The sequence below is a fragment of the Dryas octopetala genome, chromosome 3, assembly GCF_963921425.1.
Source record: "Dryas octopetala chromosome 3, drDryOcto1.1, whole genome shotgun sequence".
Classification (NCBI taxonomy): Eukaryota; Viridiplantae; Streptophyta; class Magnoliopsida; order Rosales; family Rosaceae; genus Dryas; species Dryas octopetala.
The window spans coordinates 3,742,954-3,758,602 of record NC_141368.1 but is presented as its reverse complement, the minus strand read 5'-3'; the positions used below and the strand labels follow the sequence as shown (position 1 = coordinate 3,758,602).

Here is a 15,649-nt window from a genome sequence, read left to right as displayed (position 1 = left end):
TCACTTTCTTAATCTTTACCAAATTTTTTGTTCAACAAAGGGCTCTTGTGCATCTGTAGCAGTAGTATTTTTACAAGAAAATCTGACTGCATCTCCTTGCTGTTAGCTCATATCTTACACCTTCTGTTCAGAATTTAGAATGCCAAATAAATTCAACATTCAAGGGAACTAGGGAAGTGAATTACCTAACCCATTTTGCAGGCTAGGGGCATTTATGAGAAATCATATTGTCATTTTCATTTTGGCTGAAAATTATAGTCTTTATATTAAAGGCCTCCAGCTACCCACGTGTTCAACAGTTCAGGCTTGTAGCAACCTCTCCTTCTACCTACCCCATTAATCTCTTTTCTTGGCATAGTTTCTAAAACTTTTGGCAGCTATACATAATTGGGGGTCGTATTTGGTCTTTGCAAACCCAATATAAAATGGATTACAAAAAAAAAAAAAAACAAAATATAAGGGCCCACCTAGAAAATGTACTGAGGAAAATGCTCAGGTTTGAACTCATTGGGCAGCTGCTCAGCTTGGACCGAGTTACCTTAATAGCAGTACTGTACTTAAAAAGAAAAAAGTCCAAGACCAATAGCTGGGCCTTCACATTACTACACAAGCCCAACAAAACTCTGCCTTGGGCTCATCACTTAGGAAAACCTTCATCCAGCAACTTTAAATTTGCTTGGAGAGACACTGCCTTTGAATCTTTGATGCCTATGACATTCCTAAGGGATGAAAGGTAAGGAAGTATATAGCATCACCTGCCTGGTTAATGCATACACAAATTAGTTAACATGATATCCATGCAAATATGTGGGATTTGATCTTCTATTCCCTAAGCCTAGCTCAATACACAAAAGTTTCAAACTCGAGACCTCTACTTATCCCAATAAAATTAAGTTATTAGAGAATAGTACTCTCACGTACGAAACATATATTAAGCAAATATAAATTGTAGACTTAAAACCAATTATTTGAGATGTGGACTTAAAAACCAACTACGTAAGATTCGCATAAAATTATTTCTCTAATATTGTTGTCTAAATTAATAATGACAGGTTTTTTGGATGTCATCTGGTACTCACTTGGACAGCAACATATTCGAGAGCTCATCAAAGTCATTTCCCCCATACACACACAATCATACATTCCATTCGGAGCAGGCCCACGGATATGCCCCGGGTCCGTATTTGTTCATCATCTGATGAGAAATTATTGGACACCGACAATCAAGAACGAGCCCATAACGCGTGAGCCCATGCCTGGGGATGGGCCTTCCGGTCAAGCTTCACCGAAAGGTTAAGGAAGGAACCATCTGTCAAATGACATAATCTGGAGAATTTGAATTATTCAAAAGTCAATATGTTCGTCCTATATATAATATATCAGCCCAATTTCCTTGAAGCTTCTTTCAAGTTTCAACTATCAACTTAAAGTACTGTTTTCATGGTCGTCATTCACAGGTGTGCTTTATGTAAATTCCAAAATTTTAGTCCAAAAACAAATATATGTAATTTCATTTAAAAAAAAAAAATTCCTTGGGCAATATGGATGCTTTGGAATTAATTATAATAGCAAAATTCAGGCATTTGAAAATTTTCTTTTCTGATCAAGTTTTAAGTCTCAAATCGATTGCTTTTGTTTTTGGTTAATGGCAACGTAACTGTTACTCATTGACAATATTTGAGTAACAAACAATCATAAAATTAGAGTGCATGTGATTTTTTGTATTAGTGTAATAAATCTTCACATTTTTATGTATAAAAATAGAATATATGTTTCTCAACACAATTTGTCAGGTGTTGTTAAGTAACAATTATAACAGTTGTTGAGTGAAATTATAATTACATATCACTTGCATATTGCACGACAACCTAAAATTGGATTACCAAAACAACTATTTGATCCATAGAGGCTACTTTTCGCGTGTTTATGTATATGACCCTAATTATAATATCCTCAATACATTTGACATAATATAAGGCTACATGTTTTCATGAATTTGAAATTCATATTCGAGTTTTGCTTTTCGTACACTCACATATTGTTTTAGAGATTAGATTCATTGCTTAGTTTTTTTATTTTAATATTGTGATTATACCTAAAATAACGTTATTTTGGCAAAAAAAAAAAATTATATAAATAGATAGGGTCATATGGATCATACATCTTAGACTATAATAAAGAATAAAAAGAGTGAATTGGTAAAAAAAAAATAATAAAAAGAGTGAGAATGATAACTAAATTTTGTGACGATGGATCTCATGCAATTATCCTTGCAATTGTTATTAACGCCTGACGTACGTAGAGCTACGTACTTCATTTTGAGGCCAAAGGAAAACGTACGAAGGTGGTTGTTTGTTGATCATATACGTATGTTCTTTAGATTCACACGATCTCTTCGACAACAAAATTTGTACAGCAAACTAACTCCAGGTGGAATTACTGTGGGGATGAGTCAGCATGGCCAACTCCGCTGACGTGGCAATTCTCGCTGGCTTCATTGGTCAGGCTTTACATTGAGCGGGTGTTTGGGCCGTGCCAGCGTCCGAACTGCATGCACTTTCCCCGTGTCGCCACGCGCCACGTAAATCCCACCAAACTCCCAGTAGCGAAATGGAACCGACCTAGACTTGATTATTTTTAATTTCACGAAACACACAATTAAAATGCGGAGACCATTGACCTGACCAGAAGTCATGAAGATGAGCGGCCCTGATTGAAAGAGCAATTCCACGTTGAAAATTGAGAAGCCCGCGCCCGCGTGTGAGGCACGTGGGCGAAGAATCCGACCACGTTCTGGATTGCAAGGAGCTCGTGCCCAATTACTTGGACGCGTACGCAAGTAACAAATAATAACTTGCAAGTCTGCAATTTCAATCGACTGGGAAACAGAAACGTTTTTTCTCAATCGGATTCGTATTATTTAATCCCAGTCAGTTGTGAAATTGCACAACTCTCTGTTTGGCTCTGCTAGCTTGTGTATAATCATTCAAACAACAACTGCTCCTATACCCAAATCCTCTTGTTTGGACGCACTGCTCTCTCTCTCTCTCCGTGAATGGCGTCGTTGGGCATTCATTGCGGAGGAAATCAATGTTTGAATAACAACGTTCTTGATCGCCGTCAAGACAATCTTTGCAGTCCTTCCAATCAGAGTGCTCGACTGTGCTGTTCGATGATGATCCGCGGTTCCCGCACCGAATCCAAGGGCAAAAGAGGGAATTCATTTTCGGCGGTGGCGATGGGGCGGACGGGTTTGGAGAGACCAGAACGGAGTCGTCGACGTGGCGATGGGGATAGAAATGGAAGCGAAACGGCGGCGTTGTCGTACGAGAAGCTGGACGATTGGATGAGGGAGTCGGTGGTGGAGATCGTCAAGAACCTTCGAGAAGCGCCGCTGCTGGTCCATGTGTACGGTCGGAGCGCCGGCGACGACAAGCCGAGGCTTGAGACGGAGAAGGGGGTGGAGAAACAGAATTGGGCTGAGATTAGAGGGAAATGGGAGGCGGGAGAGGTACCGTTTCCTGACGGCGTTATCTTTGTTGAAGAACTAATGGATAAAGATGACGGTGACGGTGACGGTGGTGATGGGATTACGAGAGCGTGGGGGTTAGTGGTGCAGGGGAAGGGGCAGGAGTGTGGGCCAGCTTGTTACTTGTTGAAGACCAGTAGAGTTAAGGTTGGGCCCGGGTGTGGCCGAATGAGCTTGGGCTGTACCCATTTTTGTTTGGTTCGGGTCAACAGTTTCAGGGAGACGGCCCAGTCGCAGCTCAAGAATTCTTGGTTGTTGCAGGCCCAGGGGATATGACATCACCCATTCCGACCCACCTCATTTGTAATTTGTAAATTAAAAACAAACGAACCAGAGGACCAAACCAATTGATGGTCCGTTGATTTATCGTGTATATGGATACAACTTATTATTATACAAAGAAGGAACCATTTTACTAAATAGTGTCCTCTTGAAATTGAGGATGATGTTGGTTGTTTTAATGTTTGTGGATTGTTTTTTGCATAACTTAAATTTGATAGGATATTATCCTTTTAATTATTTTCCAACGATTTACAAATTTATACTTTAATATGAAAAATGTATTGGTTAAGATTTAATTGTTAAAAATGTATTTGTATGCCATATGTTTATGTATTATAGTATAATGCTAAGATCCAAATTTATATACAAAGTTTGGATTCAAAATAGTATGACGCTATACTACTTAATTTACATCAAAATGGACTAGAATATAAATCAATAAAACATTATAATACCACTTAGAATCCCAAACATTATTCTTTTTCATCCTTTGCATTTTAGTGTTTTGGATTTATTTCTTTGAATCCATTAGATAATTAGTTCATTTGAAGAGTAAGAAAGTTCATCTTGAAATGATGAATTCTCTAAGACTAAATACATAAAAAAGATGATGGATGAAGAAATCCCAAATTGAAAGATAAACAAATACTAAATTTGACACCAATTAAACATTGTGCACGCATAATCTATACATGCTATTTCCCCTAATTTATCATCACATTTACTCTATAATAGAAGGTAAATTAATGTGATGTGTATGATCTCATGCTCGGAGATAAGTCATAATTATTGTAATCCCTAACAAAGGCATAACAAAGGCATGGGTAATGATTTTTCCAAGGCAACCAAACAGTGGTCTAGCATAAGAATAGTGATTAATCTTTGTATTAGCAACTAATCTTTGTATAAGATTTTAACAATTAAATAGAAGAACGCGTGGGAAAAGAGGTGGGGTTTTCCGGTTTGGGCCTAAAGTCCCTCCAACCTGTTTGAATTTGAAAATCCCCACGTTGTTTAGTTTGAGTAGCCTCTCCAAAAATTACAATTTGCACATGCGATGCGAGCGTGAGTGAGAGAGTAAGAGCCAAGCCAACAAAACAAACAACGTTTGCAATAGCGCGCTTCTCTCTCTCTCCCCTTCCTCTTTTCTGCAATTCAAATTGAAAATCAAATAATAAAATCCCACGGATCTACTACACCGCCATTCAAAACCCTAACCCACCAACCCTCTCCTCACTCTCAATCTAATCTCCAACATCATCCTTCCATCATTTCTGCATACCCTTTTCGTTATAACTTCAAAAGCTTGCATCTTTTGGTTCCCATGAGTCAGATTTGGCGGTTCTTGCAAAAGGGTCAGTTCTAAAAGTGCTGTATTCGAATTGGGTTCGAAGATTATGGAAAATCAACGCGATTCGGGAAGAGGGCCAAACCAGTTGGTATCGGTTCCCAGATCGGATTCAAAGGTTGGCTCTTTTCCTGAGCTTAGTTTGTTCTGGTTCTCATTCATTTTATCGGTTTCTGATTGTTGGGTTGTTTTAGATGGTGGGCGAGAAGCGGGTTAGTACTGAGTCGGGTAAAGAACGTGAACTCGGTCCTCGTAAACGGGTTAAAATGCGAGATCTTAAATCCGTGTGCCGCTCTGAAGGTACTTGCTATAAATATTTGAAATTTCTTGTTGCCGTGCGTGTTCTAATTGGTTTTTCATTTTTGAGTGCATAGAGTGTATGTGTATAAGCCTTAGCTAAGAAAGAATTTTACATGGTTTTCGATAGTGTTGCGCTATCTGCCATTTCTTGTTGCTAGTTTTTGGCGCTTAAAATGATTATATTTTAAATATATTTAGTTTTTTTGTCCATTGGTTATCCTGTAATTTTGTACTCTATTGTAATTTGTAAATACTTGTACTCTCCTAAAAATAAAATTTGTGCACTCAGTTTAGAGTTAAGGAGCTATAATGTAATTAAAACCACTGAAAATCTATAATTTATCATATATGACGATGTCCAATACTATAAGGACCATCATTGAGGGTTCACATTTGGCTTGTCTTTGAAAATCATTTGCAGTCTATTTAAGTTCGAATTAAAAAAGTTGTTTTGGTTTGCCATTCAAAGTGGTTTTGGGTTCAATACTTTCCTCTTAATTTCTCATGTCACAGGAACAAATGTCCATCATGCAACATCCTTGCAAAACAAAGAATCGGGTGATCAAATCCAATTTGGTGATGAAGAGATGTCTCAGGTTACTGAGGTGCCTATAACCTGTGATTTTGATGCTTCTCAAGTAGGAAAAGCCGGAAGAAACACATTTCCAGTAGTGGTCAATCCTGCTTCTAGGCTACTGGATCTCAATACTGACACGTTCATTTTCAATAGCACAGTTCAGAATGAGAGTCAGGAATGCTCTGAGAGTTTAAAGAAGACCACCTTGCTTAGGGATCATGATAAAGAAGGTCATAGTAAATGTGTAAATGCAAGAGGCATTAGGTTGGATCTTAATGCAGAAGATATTTCGAGCTCAGAAAACCAAGACCCTTTTTATCCTTACAAAATTCACAATTACTTGAAGCCAGGAGATGCCTCTGAATGTGGGAGCTCTACTGGTCCTTTGGAAGAGAAAGATCCAATGAGACTGTGGAAGGAGATGAAGCAAAATGGTTTCCTCTCATCTACTCATGGAGGCATACCAATACCAAAGCAGCGGGTCAAGAAAAGTAAAAATGAAGAGCTCAAGAAGAAGATAGAACGGGCAAAGAAGGAACAAGTGGACAGGTTTACAAAGATTGCTGCTCCAAGTGGACTGCTCAATGAACTGAACCCTGGGATTATCAACCATGTGAGAAATAGAAAACAGGTCCATTCAATAATAAAGGCCCTTGTAAGATCTGAAATGCTGGAAAATGACCTTGTGGAAAACAAACAAACAACCCACCCGAAGAGCGGAAGTGTAGACATTGCCAACAGGAAGGACCTGGAAAGTATGAATGATTCTGGTATACGTCTCTGTCATGAAAATTGGCCTCCAAATACTTTCTCTGATGGCAGGCAGTCAAGAGGGTACCCTATATTGATGAATAAATCTTCTTTGATTCAAGAGGACAGAGGTGGAGACGCTGATCCAACCACAGTAGAGAGGTTTTCTGGTAAAGGTTGCACGCCACACTCCACCCTTGTTAGTGAGGAAGACATGCTAGCATTGAAGTTATCATCATCAACTCAAGGGACTGAGAATGATAGCCCTTTGTCTGAGGAATCAGCGTCTTATCTTTCTATTAAAGGTCATTATCTTTTTTTTTTTTTTTTTTGGGATAAATATGCCATTTTATTAGGAGTTCTTGTATGAATGCATAAAGTGGTCAGAGATCAGGGTGCTAGTTAAGTGATGATTGGGGAGGACCTTACATGTTAGAGTACATTCTTGAAAGAAGTAGATGGGGTAAGGGTAACTGTAGTCCTAGGCACACTGCATGAAGGAAAGAATGCTTAGTCTCAGGTTAGCTGATATTTTTTACTTTTTTCTTATTCCTTTCCAGCTGCTACTATTGCTTCTCAATGGTTGGAACTTATCCATCAAGACATCAAAGGACGTCTTCTAGGTAATGCTCTCTCTCTCTCTCTCTCTCTCTGTAAAATCATTAGTGGATCTTTTTGATCTGAACATAGTCTTATGTCTACTTTATTCTATAACTGCAGCATTACGACGCAGTCGGAAGAGAGTAAGAGATGTAATAACTACTGATTTGCCTGCATTGTTATCAAAAGAGTTTTCATCTGATCAGGAGAATCATCCTTATATCATGAAAGATTCCACCGATGGAATTTCCAGCTGTGCTAGTGCAGACATGCATCGAGCAAGATGGACAACACTTTTTGATCAAATGGATAAAACACTTTCTGAAGAAGAGAATCAACTTGTGAGTGCTAAATGAAATTGTAAATTCATTTCATAGGTAAAGTATTATAATCTGGGTGTTTTGAATAGGTGAAGTTGCTCTGTAAAGTGTGTTATAATACCAGAGCTTGTTTACTTTCTTATAACTTGATAAAATATTTTCCATGCAGTTTCTTATAGAATATACTGCTTATAAATTTCAGGTAAGTTGGTTGAACCAAGTAAAAGAAATGCAATTTCACTGTGACCAAGGCCTGCAACTTGTTAACACTGCTTCTGGCACTCAACAATTGGGAACTTCTGAAAATGATCCCAGGTAAAGCTTTTATAAGCATCAAATGTCCTTTTAACTACTGTTGTAGTCATAAATCTAAGTTCTAATGTACACGTGGCTGGATGGCCTATTGTTTATAAGTCAAAGTCTAACTCATGATTTTCACCTCCAGCATGCATTGTCTTATTACTAAATAGGAAAGTGTATTCAATTCAACTCTTTTCTTAATATATTTCCCAAACTCTCTCATATGTTATGAGACTTATAATATCGTGGTAACATGGGGAAATAGGGTTCTATAGCAGTTAGAAAATGCTGTAAATTGATCATTTATCTATTTGTTTGCCATGCAGCTCACATAAAATGGATAACTCAGAGAGGGAAATAGCTGTTAGGGCTGCTGCAGCTTCGATATATTCAACATGCAACTTTCTGTTGTCAACGAATGTACCCTGTTTCTGACCTTGTTGACCACAGTCCTTCCTCTCATCAATCCTAATTATGTTGACTTTTTCCCCCCTAGTGAGCATTCAGCAAATAACTGATTAGAAGTGGCAGAATGTTTGAGTCTGTAGCTTTAGAAGTGGAGGTCACTTATCTGTCAGCTTACCAAGAGTGGCAGAATCCGACTGTTATAATTCCAATTGTTGAATTAACAAATCTTGTGATTTTTCAATTTTTTTTTTTTTTTTGGATCTGAGGAGAAACATTTTAGTTGTCAATTTTCAAGTTCTTTAATTCACTTCCTTTTGTGAATTCTGAATCCATTTATGACATTACACTGTTTCATATTTGCACTGTCATTTTTTTCTTGAAGATTGGTTTAACAACAGTTTTAAATGACGTATCAGAATTTGAAGGGGTGCGATCCATATCTCAGTTGGCAACCGACAGTCTACTGTCTTTTCATTTTTATTTTTTATTTGATTTTGAAAGTGAGGAAAAATTGGAAAAATAAAAAATGACATTGATTATATTTTTAAAATGGTGGTTATAAATCCTTCAATGTTAAACATTTCAAATGCCCTTTATTTTGTAACATGACCCAAAAGATATGGACCTGGCTACCTTTAGGTAAACCGTAAACATAAACATCAGTACTCACTGGGATCCCACAGACCAAGAATGATTATATAACATTCAAATTTTTACACAGGCTTAAATACAATGCTGGTCAAAATTAAAGAAAAAAAGAATACATATTTTTACAATCTAAATTCACATTCTACGTTTTCCTCAAAGCAGCTGTGACAAGAAGGCTTCTATAACTTACAAGGCCAGAATATCACCATGTTTGCTTGTAAAGAAATATAACTCTAGTAGAGACAGGAACTTCTTAAACAATAAAGTTAGTTATAGCGTGGCATATTGGTCTCATATTTCCTATTCTGTGTGGAGGCCTAGAGCCAGTTAGGTGCCACCTTGCTTGACATTGGCTTCGATGATGGGTCATCCGATACCTTGGCTAGTGAACGATACTGCAATTTTACACTCTCTGCATTATCCAATGTCTTTACCACATACCTGTTCATGCAATTCGTATAATGAACACAAATCTAAGATTGCTTCTCATTTTGACAAAAAAAATTAAAGGCATGCAATATAACAATCACATTAAGGTGTAAAATTGCTTGATAAATGTTAAAGTGTAATATAAAATTGGAATAAAAGTAGAAAAATAACTAACCATCCATTTAAGCATTGTGTTGTCACGACAGCCTCACGCCCAACAAAGCGTTGTGGTGTCCTCTTATTCCCCTGTGACATTTCACTCCAATTGTTAGTTAGAACAAACAACTGAACAAGAATTACAGCAAAGCTCGGGACTCTGCTAACCTTTATAATAACTCGGTCTGTCACAGCAAATGGAAACTGAACACCTTTACCCCTTGGAAGTTCCATGAGTGCTGGATCACAAAAACCACCCTTGTCCTACATCACAGTAACAAAAGAAAAAAAAGAGATTTACTTTCAAGGTTTTGATAACATTTTCCCCATTTACTACAAAAACTAGTGATACCATTTTTGAAGCATGAAAATGACAAACCTGGTCAAACCTTTCTTTTCTTCTTTTGGACGAGCGATAAAATTGTAACTCTTCTTCCCGGCGGAATGCCTGCACAGCAGCTCGAAGAGCTGCACAAGTAAGACAAAAAAAAAAAAAAAAGTACTAGAATGAGTTCTGTAACATACTAACATTCTACACTTTGTCATCTGACAGTTACTCTAATACTCTTCTTTTGTCCTTCTTGAGCTATAAGAGGCCCAAACCCTGTTTCTTGCGACTTAATTGTCAATGTTCTTGCACAATTGTTACCTAATTTCACTAGGACAGCTAATGCTGTTCCCTCAGTATTCCACTCCAGGATTTGGATCCCCTCTCCTCCCTTTCAGTTTTTATTTTGTCCAATTCTTTAAGTACTTTCTCAAATTTTACCAAAAAAGGATCATGTCAGAGAATATTTACATCATGAATTCTTTCAATAACATTAATTCTTTTTACCCATTGGAGCCTTTAGCAACACATTTAGACTTGCCAAGCCAGACAACAAGTTTTCTAGCATCTATGAGACCACGAAACTGATGCAGGTTTTAGCATAGAGGACTTAAGCATGGAAGAAATAGAACCAAGACACAGGCAAATGATGTAATGCTGTCCGCATTACATTGAACATGTGCAACAGCACAAAATCATTTACAATTAGAGTAGGCCAGATATTAATTTAAAATTGTAACAAGTGAAAATAGATCTTCAATGAAAACATTTATACTTACAGAGATTTGGAGCAACTGAGTCTTCTGAAATTGACTGAGAACAGGTGAAGCAAGCTTTCTGGAAACGTATAATGAAAAAAAAAAAAAAAATTCAGTTTGACAATGAAAACCAGAAAGGGTTAACAGTACCATAGATAACTTCAAAACCAGGAATCCAGGTAACCAAAAATTCAATTAATTAAAGCTAGCATAAGAGATATCTTCTTTAGTTCTTAGCATTGGTATATTGAAACCTACATGCACACATACCACATAATCTTTGCAAGCAAGGACAAAATAGTGTGAAATTTTTAATTTATGAGATAAAATCTAGCGAAACATATTATTATGGCAAAAATTCTACCAACATTTTTTTTTTGTCTTCGTAGAACCATTTAATGCTATCTCTCTTCATTGAAAACCAGCAGCCCATGGAAAAGCAAAATGACGTAGTATATATAATAACTTGCACCATGAAAAAGGGAAACAAATGAAGCACTAACAATGGTATTTGTTTTATAATTCAACTGAATCTAAAACTATGCACTTTATTAGTTATAGATGAACAATCATATATACATATGCAAGCCAATAATACAGCAGAGAACATGTGTCAGTATGATCTAGATTTAGAGAAGGTGACAAAAGTTGGTGTCTCAATCAGATTATAAATGCACCAATATTTCCAAAGCTTGCACTACACTAGCGAGAAAGTAGTGCTTGCACCAATCATTGAGAACCCAATTATGGATCTCCATAAATTTCTAAAGTCAAAATACCATTGTGAAAGACTTGTACTTGCACTTCCTCTGCCAATCAGTTCATATATCACTACAAGAATATGTACCCAGCACCATACAACCATCCAACTATTCTCAAAAACAAAACAGAAACAGTCACATCTATAAGATAGAAATGTGTTTACTAGGAGCTCACCATTCTAATAACATGCTGTATTCCACCACCCCCAAAGGAATGTCCACAAGGCAATATCATTGCGTCATCCATCAGAGCTCCCCTGAAATTCTACATCTTCTCAGATAAAGCTCAAAACCTAGAAAATTAACAATTAAATGCAAAACCAACCCATGAACAACAAAACTTACGTCACAGAATCACAGAGAATGGCCCTCAAAGAGTCTCCGGAATCGCTCGAGTACATAACATCCTTTCTTCCACTAAACCCACATCCATTTTCCACAGCCAAGTCCTTTCCCGCAGCAGCAGACCCCTCAGAGCCCTGCAAATACTGAGAGTAATACATGTCACCGTCCGGTTCGGCCACGGTGACCGCATTCTGATAACTCCCGAGCCTTCCTTGCTGATGATCACTGGGACTCCCCCTCGTGTTGTTGTTATTCACAACACTATGGTGGTCTTTCAACAACACCTCTCTACTTGATCCTACTATCACAGTCCCACCTAATAAAAAACAAAAAATAAAACATCCCAAAAATCAACAACGGTTTCTAAAATTAGAAACTAGTATAAAAATTAAAAAGCTCAGAATTTTCCCCTTACCAAAAGAAGAATGGTGGTGCTGGTGCTTAACTTTCCCATTTCCCATTTCATCCTCCCCATTATTCGCAATATTACTAGTACTGCCCTTGTTCCTATTATCCATTTCATCGACCTCATCGTCATCGTCCACGTCATCCTCGTCGTCTTCGTCATCCTCGTCGTCGTCCGATCCCTCGCCGCTCGGCGTCGTTTCGGTGCCATTCGAAGAATTCCAGGCTCGGGCTTCGGGCGGGTCCCGCCGCTCCGAGCTCTCGCTAAACATGCTCCGCCGGAAGTCGGTGCTCTGAGGCGAGAAAAACCGGTCGTCTATGAACCCGCTGAGCTCTCGGGTCTTCGGACCCGTGTCCCCGACCCGGCGCTGGGGCGGTGCACCGCAATTAAAGCGCAGGGTCTCGTCTTGAAACACTAGCTGCGAGTTGAGCCCGTTCTGGGAGGGAACTAGACCCAATTCTTCGGAGGACATCTTTGGGCGCGGAAGGAGAAACTGAAAACCCTAATTTGGGGAATTGGGCATAATTTGGGAATTGGAATTAGGGGAATTAAGCTTTACTGCTTTAGGTTTAGCTCTGAGGGTTTGGGAGAGTGATTTAGGGTTTAGGGCACTCTTTTTTTTTTTTTTTTCTTTTTTTGGGAAAGGTGGCGAAAAAGACGCGGAGAGAGGACTTGTTTGCTTACATGGAATTTTGGGGAAGTAAAGTGTAAAGCTTTGAGAGTGGGAGCTCAGCTGAAAATTAGGAAAGAGAAAGGACTTAAAGCCTAAAACTTGTAAATTGCAATTAAGCCATTATATAATGGAAACAATACACAATTATCTGATTTTTCAGTATTCTTTGAAAAGCTGGGGCCTTGGAGTCTTGCTCTTGGACCCAGTTGGCCATGTCATCTTAGTACATGTCGAATGGATCCAAGACGGTGTCGTATTTAGCAAAAAAGCAAATTTTCTCTTCACCGTTATGAGACATACGGGACAAAGCTTTGGTGGGTCTGCAAAGTGCAAACGTTACGATAATTGAGGAAGGTGGAGAAGACAGAGACAAACACATATAAATAATAATCACATTGACGTCGACATTGAGATATATTAACTTTTGTTTGTCTTCCATGTTTTCATCATTCATGCTTCTTTCTTAGTATGATAAATTATGAATATGATCCCAACTCCCAACTCATGTTTTATGATTAATTCTTGTATTCTGCTATACAAAGGTGAATCCAAATCCACTTGGGTCAGTTGTCCTGATACTATCTGATGCTCACCAGATTTTCACTACATGGTCCAATAGAAGTTAACAAGCTTCCTCAACAGGTAAGCAAAAGTCAAAATCACATCAACATGGCTGCCTGCATATACATTACCCCAAATGGTATGAATTTAATTTGTGTTTCTTTCTATATTTTTTTTCAAGGGTTTTCTGTTTCTATTACACAATTTAATTTCCTCAATGCTGTGCATACAATGGTTCTTGTTTGTAATTGGGTTTCAGGTATTTATGGTGCATTGTTTTACAATACCCCAAATGGCTATTATAATGTGACTTGTGGCTACTCAGTATTTCACCAGACATATCAATGATCATTAAAGTTTGCTGCTTAAACAGTGATGATTAAGAAACATGTCTCTCCATTAATTACTAGTCCCTACAAATTAATAGTGGATTCATGTGCTTTAATGTAGTTGCATATGTCCAGTCCCTACTATTAAGCTATCTTACGGATTGTTTGGTACAATTCCAACCTTAGTTTCCATGCTTAAGATGTAATGGTCAAATACGTGTGAATCTCCCCATCAACTGATCCACACTCCCTCAAGGATTCAACATGATGAAAAGTAAGCTTCCAGTATCATTTGTTTTTTAAACAGAGATGAAAAACTTGTTTTAAATCCAAAACTTTACAGTCACCCCACACTCCTCTTAGTAGTTAAGGGTGCCTAGTTAAATATGTTGAAGTGGAAGTTCAGAACTGGGCTCAAACTTGCCTCAATAGTTATTGGTTTCTCTTCATTTGGGTTAGCTAAACTAGTTTCCACTTCTTAGTAATTTCTCATTCCTACAAGGAAAGTAGTATCACTTTAAGCTTTGTCAGTGATCCCACAATGAGAGTTCATCTCCTTTCTTGTATTGTTAATTGGAAATACCAAACTACATTTTCTCTGTAGTCCCATGGAGCTATTTGTTCTTGTCCACAATGAAGGAGATGGTTCTCTGAAAGTAAATGTTACAATATCTCGATATTTCTCCATGGACATCCAAGAGCTAAAATACCTCTAACAAGACAGAAGGCTCAGGGGTTCACTGTCTCTATTTATTCTTTCATAAATTACTGACCTTTCTGCGAAGAGTTTACTTCATTTTTGGTAAGCATTTAGACACATGATTTATGAAAAAATGGAAGAAAAAAGGACAAGCTTATTCTTAAGGAATAAAATGTGACTGGGGGGGTTTAGGACTCAAAGCACATTGAAGCATTTGTTCTGATATCTCAGCTTCTGATCAGTTATCTTGTTTCAAATATTTCAGATCAATGTTTTTGTTGTCACCCAAAGTCCTTCAATACTAATAAATATCCTCTTTATTAAATACAGAAGAATGGGAGGTATACTTCACTTGGAAAATGCTGCACCAGATAACTTTTCTGATAGAATTCCTTCCTTTGCCACCCATGTAACTCCCATCTATGGAGCCTATCTATTTCTTTTAACAGCGATCTGATAGTGGGTGGGACATGGATTTGCTGCAAGTTGGGGAAAAGAGAATGGCAGGTTGATGGTGTCCCATATCAAGAGCTTCAAATGGGGCAGCAAACCCTCCCTCACCTAACAATGTTGAAACAGCTGAAGTCACACCTAGTACATGGAAGGGGAAAATGGTAAATGTAACAGTTAATGGCCTTACTTCAAGGCCTACTAGTACGGATAGAGATGGAAAGAGTGATAATTAGGATGATTAGGGTAAGAACAGGAAACCTCTTTCATCATAATACAAATAGCCAAAAGATCTACAAAGAATTATACATGTAGCACTAGAGAGATGTACAGTAGAGGGAGGTGAAGAAATTTGAATGTTTTTCATTCGGCTGTGCAAAACCAGAGGATTATGTAACAAATTTGGTCTGTAAAACTAGTCCATCATCATCTTATAACTTACATGTTTATTGTATTCTCTTTTCTTATATCTTTTTTCCTATGATGTCATAATGTATCCTGACAGAATGTTTGGAATTATAGGGATTGCATTTGACTATTACTGATTTATTAACTTTGTTGCTAGAACATTGCCAACACAACACTGGTGTCCATATTCTTGCTGAGGCTGTTAAATCCAATCCTTATTTCTTTTGGTTGGACAAAACAGATTATAATAAAGCAGGTCACATACAAGCTTCTCAATAGTTTA

The 15,649-nt window shown here is 37.8% G+C and overlaps 3 protein-coding genes across 5 annotated transcripts; 2 read left to right on the top strand and 1 right to left on the bottom strand.

Annotated features, from left to right (window-relative positions):
• Positions 1-2,861: 2,861 nt before the first annotated feature.
• LOC147289732 (uncharacterized) lies at positions 2,862-3,949 on the top strand. Its single transcript, XM_086237218.1, has one exon. The coding sequence runs from the start codon at positions 3,056-3,058 to the stop codon at positions 3,803-3,805; it is 750 nt and encodes a 249-aa protein (XP_086093344.1). The 5' UTR covers positions 2,862-3,055; the 3' UTR covers positions 3,806-3,949.
• A 971-nt stretch (positions 3,950-4,920) lies between these two features.
• LOC147289731 (uncharacterized) lies at positions 4,921-8,661 on the top strand. Of its 2 annotated transcripts, XM_086237736.1 has the most exons (7): positions 4,921-5,277; positions 5,354-5,459; positions 5,973-7,091; positions 7,347-7,409; positions 7,507-7,727; positions 7,909-8,021; positions 8,333-8,661. In XM_086237736.1, exons 1-7 carry the CDS (start codon positions 5,209-5,211, stop codon positions 8,439-8,441), a joined length of 1,800 nt encoding a protein of 599 aa, XP_086093862.1. In that variant the 5' UTR covers positions 4,921-5,208; the 3' UTR covers positions 8,442-8,661. The 2 variants fall into 2 exon arrangements, with proteins under 2 accessions (XP_086093862.1, XP_086093863.1); XM_086237737.1 differs by lacking the exon at positions 8,333-8,661 and having other exon boundaries at positions 7,507-7,763.
• A 435-nt stretch (positions 8,662-9,096) lies between these two features.
• Positions 9,097-12,952, bottom strand: LOC147289730 (U-box domain-containing protein 62-like). Of its 2 annotated transcripts, none has more exons than XM_086235679.1 (8): positions 12,255-12,952; positions 11,840-12,155; positions 11,670-11,751; positions 10,755-10,812; positions 10,027-10,115; positions 9,816-9,911; positions 9,667-9,737; positions 9,097-9,503 (listed from the first exon to the last, which is right to left on the bottom strand). In XM_086235679.1, exons 1-8 carry the CDS (start codon positions 12,715-12,717, stop codon positions 9,380-9,382), a joined length of 1,299 nt encoding a protein of 432 aa, XP_086091805.1. In that variant the 5' UTR covers positions 12,718-12,952; the 3' UTR covers positions 9,097-9,379. The 2 variants fall into 2 exon arrangements, 1 of the variants encoding a protein (XP_086091805.1); XR_015121084.1 differs by having other exon boundaries at positions 9,436-9,503; positions 10,037-10,115.
• Positions 12,953-15,649: the final 2,697 nt, after the last annotated feature.